Source organism: Schistocerca nitens, chromosome 7, assembly GCF_023898315.1.
Source record: "Schistocerca nitens isolate TAMUIC-IGC-003100 chromosome 7, iqSchNite1.1, whole genome shotgun sequence".
Classification (NCBI taxonomy): Eukaryota; Metazoa; Arthropoda; class Insecta; order Orthoptera; family Acrididae; genus Schistocerca; species Schistocerca nitens.
The window spans coordinates 435771462-435778330 of NC_064620.1; the positions used below are offsets into that span (position 1 = coordinate 435771462).

Genomic DNA, 6869 nt, shown 5'->3' on the forward strand with positions numbered 1-6869 from the left:
TGAAAGCGGAACAAGAAATCACCATTTCGATAATCCATAATTCCTTATACACCGTACAGACCGAGAGAAACTTCTTGCCAAATTCGAATATGGCGGGCAATACAGACGACAGTAATCAGCTGGTAGAGCCATCTATCGGTAGGTCCGGTAGTTGAGCATCCCTCATTTCGCTAGCTTTAGACGCCTGTTGACTAGACACGAGGCATTATACGTAGCTATTTCAACTGGCACCGAAATCTCATTGGTTGGCGATAAGAGCCAATGAGACGTAGCTGCTTGTAGGTAGATCTTTGAACGCTTCGTATGGTTTTCGCGGGGCCCATCCTGGTGTTTGTTGGTGTGTGTGTGTGTGTGTGTGTTTTAATTAATTGGCGCATGTTACAACATGGACAATTTTGAACGGACTCGTGGTGTGGCAGGCTTGTGTGACGTGTGTGGAACAAATTTTAATACAAGAAAAAGCTTGTACCGACATATGAGGGTGAAGCATCGCAAGAACATTTATGTACATCCTAGGAAAGAAATATGCAATATTTGCGACAAGTTGGTGACAGACGTAAACAAGTTGGTAACAGACGTAAACAAACACATGAAGAGACTCAATTTCGCGTCTGGAAAGGTAGGAGGCAAGTTGGTGACCTCTCTGTCACCATATGAATGAATGCTGCGTGAATCTTAATGTAACACAACAGTAAGCAGATTGCTGGTTCATAGTCAAGCGTGCTATATTGGCGGAAATATCACCAGTGTGATATCGCAGGTGCGGTCTTTCCCCTAAATTTCTAAAGTAGTTTCATGAAGCACAAATAACTTATTTTAGATATTTAAGTAACGCCGGCCCTAGTTTCTCACCGCGGCTTCACTGTGTTATTCCACATCCCTGAAGATTCTCCTTCATAATTGGCAGTATGAAACATGATGGATGAATAAGTGCATTAATTGTGCTAACATATTCTTTTCCCGTTGCAGTACGCTATTAAGATATTAAGCAAAAACCTGTGTTTTTTTTTAGATGGCATGTACCGAGTGCAATACATTTAGATGCCCTCGGAGGCAAGAACTGATACACCATTTGGAGTGTGTTCACCAACAGAGAATGGAGTGCAAAGAAATGACATTTAATTCTGTGGAAGGTGAGGAAACAAAAGCGTAGTTTATTATTTCTGTTTGCCAGATAACTGATGTACATTGTTTGTATATGCAGTACTTTCCAGTCAGTTAATGATATTATTTAGTAATTATTAGTGTTCATCTTGGGTATCATTTATGTAAATATAGGTAAGAAAGTATCATAGGGTAATCAATGATTGTCAATATATCTTCAGTGTATAACTTAAACAACTCTAAACTGTTGGACTTATTAAGGTGTTAATCTGGATTTGCCTCAGCATGCTACATGTTTCTAAATCGTGGTGGTGGTGGTGGTGGCAGGCTGATCTGTAGTGTAGCCCTAGGCTTAGTTTGGAATGTTGGTATAAAGCATTCTTACATTGATTGTATGTACATACCTCAACCATTTTCAGATTCTATGACACATGAGTAGGAGAGACTGTCTCCATTACCATTATTTCTCAGGCACCTTGCTTATAATAATTATTAGAGAGCTGCTAATATGTTTTGACCTTATTCAGTGTTATCTTGTGTATTTCAACTAAATTATTTCCTCAGAATAACACACAAATGCTGTACTTAAGTTTGTATTTCTTATGCATTGTAATTTTATTTTCAGAGTTCTTTCTGTGGAAGGTACAGATGGAAGCTGAAGAGAAGGTTTCCTTCATAAGACCAAGGGGAAAACAGAAATGTGATTATTTTGTTTGCCACCGTTCTGGATATGCTGACAAAACAGCTTCAGGCAGAAGGTTAAGGGAACCTTCAATCAAAATTGGTGACACCTGCCCTGCCTGTTTGGTAGTCGAAAATGTGTCATCTAACATGGTTAATGTCAAGTTCTACAGGACACAGTCTCTCTGTGGGTAGCCTACATCTGATCACAGCCGACAGGGCAATGGTTGCTGAATTAATTGCACAAGGTGTTCCTGATACTACAATTTTGAAGAAAGTGAGAGAGAGCATTCAAGTTGGACTCTTCAGAAGAGTTCATCTTTTAAGCAAACAAGATATTAGAAATATTAGGAAAGAATACAAGCTGGACGATAGTAGTGCACACCAAGATAATGCAACCAGTGTTGATCTTTGGGTGAGACAACAAGAGTGCCTAGGGAAAGATTCCCCGGTGATTTATTACAAGGCACTGAGGATAATGGAAACAAATTATCAGAAAGTGACTTTGATAGCCCTTATGACTGAGTATCAGCAGAAAATGGCAAAAAAAGTTTTGATAGACAGCACACATGGCACTAATAGGTATAAATTTTATCTGACCACACTGTTGACCGTGGATGAATTTGGTGCTGGATGTCCAGTTTCTTATTGCCTCAGTACACATACTGACACAAGGTCCATGCGAGTTTTCTTTGAGCAGATTAAAAAATGTATTGGAAACATCAAAACAAAGGTAAGAAGACAGTTTCATTAGAGAATGTTTGATCCACTGCTTGCTGGAAATAACTATAGCATTAACATGTGTGTTTTATTTTTATAGGTATTCATGTCTGATGACTGTGACAGCTACTGCAGTGCCTGGAGTGTAGTTATGGGCCATAGTGAACATAGGTTGTTATGTACCTGGCACGTTGATCAGGCATGGAGATGGAATATATGTGCAAAAGTACATGGGAATGCAATGCTGAAGAGTACTGTATACAAAGCTCTGAAAACTTTGCACTTACAGACAGATAGAGAGAAATTCTCAGAGCTGCTGGATGGCTTTCTTACTTGGAGTGCAGAGGAGGAAGGAACTGAGGAGTTTGGCAAGTACTTTAAAGATAGATATTCATGGAAGGCACATATGTGGGCATACAGCTACAGAATTGGACTTGGCCTTAATACAAATATGTTCTTAGAAGCAAACCATAAAACTCTTAAATACTCATACTTACTGAAGAAAATAAATAACAGAGTAGATAAATATATCCAAGCCCTGTTGCACAGAACGAGGGACTCACTTTTTCAAAGATTAATAAGGCTTTGTAAGGGGACACAGAGAACTACACGCAGTGCTGAAATAAGTAAGAGTCACAGAAGAGGTTGTGGTATCAATAAGGAACTGATACACTGCGTTGAAGATGGCACATGGGATGTAAACACCCTTTCTGATCGGCCCCCATATACTGTCACCTATACAGAGAACTCTTGCACTGCATGCCCATTGTCCTGTCCTGAGTGCAAGGTATGTACACTTATTTTCAACAGTTAAATTCCTAGGTGTAACAACCATTTGTGCCAATTTAAGAGATGTTAATCCACATGTGTGTATAATGTATTAGTTTTCATTTCTTTTCAGATCTGTGTACACAGTTATGTGTGTTCTTGCACAGACAATTTGATCAAGGGTAACCTCTGTGAACACATTCATGCAGTGAAAATCAGCAAAGGAACTGTAAAGCTCCCTACGCAAGACAGGTTCTGCAGAGAGTCATCTGTGCAGGAGTTAACACAAATAATTGCTCAGCAGACTTCAGCTGCTGGCAGCACTGTTGACTACCGAGCTGCTTTGGAAGACAGGCTGACTATTGTGCAACAATTAGCAAGAAGTGCTAACAGCGAAACTGTTGGCTCTCTCCTTGCATCATTTGATAAATTAATTAAAGAAATGAGGGCACGCATTGCATCGCAAAAAGAACTCGTTGGTCCGCATTTTCCAGTAACTTCAGCTCCACCAAATGAGACATGCAGGATTCAGAGACAGTTCCAATCAGTAAGGAAGACATGTGAAAAGAAGGAACATTCATTTGCAACACCATCCTGTGCAGAAATTGAGGCCATTATACACGACCTCTTGGGGAGTGGAAACAGTAGCTGAGACCATGTATATGCAAAAGACAAGTAAGGAAACCATCCAATAGCTCTGAGAATTTTTCTTTTTGTGCTTGTAAGTGCAAGGTTTTCAGCACAGTGTACACAGTACTCTTCAGCACTGAATTGCCATTTATGTTTTGCGCATGTCCTCTGTCTCCACTTCTGGCCAGCATGCGAGGCACACAACCTGTGGTCAGTATAACCCATAACTACATTCTCCTGGCATTGTAGTAGCTGTCACAATCACCAAACTGTATTAATAAAAGCTTTGTTGATGAGACTAACTGTCGTCTTGTGTTTCGTGTTTCTAGGAAACTTTTGTATCTGATCTAAGAAAAACCTGCATAGGCCAAGCTTCGTGTATGTAGTGAGGCAGTAAATAACAGGGGATCTTGCACCAGATTCATCCACAGTCAACAGTGGTGTTACACAGCACTCTTGCACTAATAGGTATAATTTATTCTCAAGATTGTAGCATTAGAACACCATATGCAACTAACTCGGGAACATTTGCTCCTTCAGCTGTAGGCTACCAACAGAGAGATTGTGCTTTGTACATGCTATGTAGAACTTTACACTAACCATGCCACATTACATCCTGTGAGACTATGAAAGAGGCACCGAGGCACCACAGCTGCGACCATATTCTAAATGGGATTGCCGTTTACCTTTTGACTGAGCTGCTCATTACATTACATTAAATTAATACTTATTCCATAGTTCATGAATACTACATTTCATAGTGGAATGTTTTTGTTATACAGGTTTTTTTTACAGTTGCTATTTCATATGCAAAATCATATCTAAAAATTCAAATGTTGTTTGGCTATCTATCAGACTTTTAATGCTATTAGGTAAGTGAACAAAGATTTTTGTGGCAGTATAATTCACCCCTTTTCATCCCAAAGTCAGATATAACCCAGAATAGTGAAGATCATACTTTCTTTTACTATTGTAGCTATGCACTTTGCTGTTATTTTTGAATTGGGATGAATTATTAACAACAAAAAAGTTCATAAGTGAATATTTGTTTTGTGAAGGTTCTGTGAATATCCTGAGTTCCTTAAATAAAGGTCTGCAAGGTGATCTTAGATGGGCTGCGGGCATTATTCTGATTTGCACTTATGTGCAATGAATACTGTCTCTCTTAATGATGAATTACCCCAAAATGTGACAGCATATAAAAGCAGTGAATGAAAATAGGCATAGTAAGCTAATTTACTGGTACGCTTACCACCAAAATTTGCAATAAACCTAATAGCATAAGTTCGTAGCCTAAAAACGAGTTACTTCTGCAAGTTTGTGCATGCTCCCCCCCCCCCCCCTCCCCCTAAAAGATTTTGCTTTTCACCCCTTTCCTATTCAGATGCTGGCCATGCCTTGTAAAGTCTCACCTACCAATGCATCAACAGGAACCAAACCTATGCCTGACAAAGTAGTTGCCTGAAGCAGCTGATCTAGCTGCATATTGACCCTCCCGACGGAGCTGTTCAGTTGGGCCATCATACAGCATAAAAGCAGAAACCAAGTCAACATTAGTATGGTTCATTGCAGATGGTATTGGTACCTGTCATCTAATTTTTCCACAAGATCTGGCCCATGCCTCTTCCATGGCTGCTAGTTAACAGGACTTTCCTCCTACATTCTACTATTTTTATTTATTTATTTTTTGAAACAGTTGGTTTCCTGGTGAAAGTCTGTTGATATCTCCTCTGTCCAGATTTAATATAAGGATTTCTGTTAACTATGTAATTTTATTATGAAATATAAAAAAAGTTTCTTGACTGATCATTCTTGTTGTATTGGGATTAGCTGACAGTAAAGCTTTTGTTTTTCATAATGAGTTACAGAGAAAGAATGATGATGTGTAGCATCTCATAAGATAAATCACTAATTAATTCTGTCACATAAGTAGAATAGTGTTTAACTTAAGGAATATAAATGTCACCTAAAAGCATTGTCATATCCTTTCTTTCCAGTTGAGATTCTTTCTCTTGTTGTATGTACAAAGATAAATTACCCACTATTTCCAAATGTTACACATCTTTTTATTGAATTGTACATATGTCCTTGTCTTGTTGTATATGTCTGTTCAAGGTTTTTCCTTTTGCTGGTGTCTGTCTATAATAATGTGGGTTCATGTACAACATGATGGTTGTCATATATTTATACTCTTTTTGATTTGTGGGAATGACTGGTGTAATGTTTCCCTCTGTTTCTTAAGAAATGTTTTCTTATGTTTATGAATGATTGCAAGCATTTCTGTTAATTCTGTAAGTAATGGAAACGTATCCTGAAGAGACTTAATAATAAAATAAAATATTATTTTATATCATTTAATGTGTTTTATTGGTCCTTGGATGATAAGATTGTTACCTTAGTGATAGCAGCATAGTTGCAGATCGGTGATGTGAACCAAGTAGACTATAATCTCAATGTTGGTATGAACTATCTTTGGTGCCAGTAAGTGAATTCTTTCAGAATTTAATTTAATACAGGTGCTAAGTGTTCAACTTCTACTCCTGTGTTTCAAACCTTAACTAACTGTGTCAATGTTTATTTCATTCATCTGCCACATGAACACAAAATGGAAGATAAACTGTTAAGAACTGAGCAACTGAAATGTAACGGAGTTTTGTTAAGTGTTGATTTACAGCTATTAAGAACTTTCTGGACAATATTTCTTGCACACAGCTGTATCGATTTTGGTCGCTACAGAACACCTTCAAGATTATGTACATCTGATGATGTTATTCAGAATGTATTCAAATGCAACTGTAACATTCACTGACAGGAAATGGAATCAGTTATTATTAGTTATACATGGAGATTAATTGGACATTGCAGTTGCTTTTGAATACATTCTGAATAACATGATGTACATCTCATGTGTTATAACCTTAACAATCGTCTGTAGCAAGCAAAATTGGTTGTAATGAAAAAATTGG

The 6869-nt window shown here is 38.0% G+C and overlaps 1 protein-coding gene across 1 annotated transcript; it reads left to right on the forward strand.

The window, feature by feature from the left end:
• Positions 1–359: 359 nt before the first annotated feature.
• On the forward strand, positions 360–6126 carry LOC126195355 (uncharacterized). The gene is made up of 5 exons (XM_049933933.1): positions 360–619; positions 1013–1133; positions 1730–2518; positions 2606–3292; positions 3407–6126. Exons 3-5 carry the CDS (start codon positions 1922–1924, stop codon positions 3923–3925), a joined length of 1803 nt encoding a protein of 600 aa, XP_049789890.1. The 5' UTR covers positions 360–619; positions 1013–1133; positions 1730–1921; the 3' UTR covers positions 3926–6126.
• The last annotated feature ends 743 nt before the right edge of the window (positions 6127–6869 follow it).

What these genes read in the sequence shown, in the direction of transcription:
- LOC126195355 (XM_049933933.1), top strand. Translation starts at nt 1,922, where the DNA reads ATGTGTCATCTAACATGGTTAATGTCAAGTTCTACAGGACACAGTCTC. An exon ending in TTGGAAACATCAAAACAAAG is followed by an intron (nt 2,519 to 2,605) that starts GTAAGAAGACAG and finishes TTATTTTTATAG; the next exon opens with GTATTCATGTCTGATGACTG. An exon ending in TGTCCTGTCCTGAGTGCAAG is followed by an intron (nt 3,293 to 3,406) that starts GTATGTACACTT and finishes ATTTCTTTTCAG; the next exon opens with ATCTGTGTACACAGTTATGT.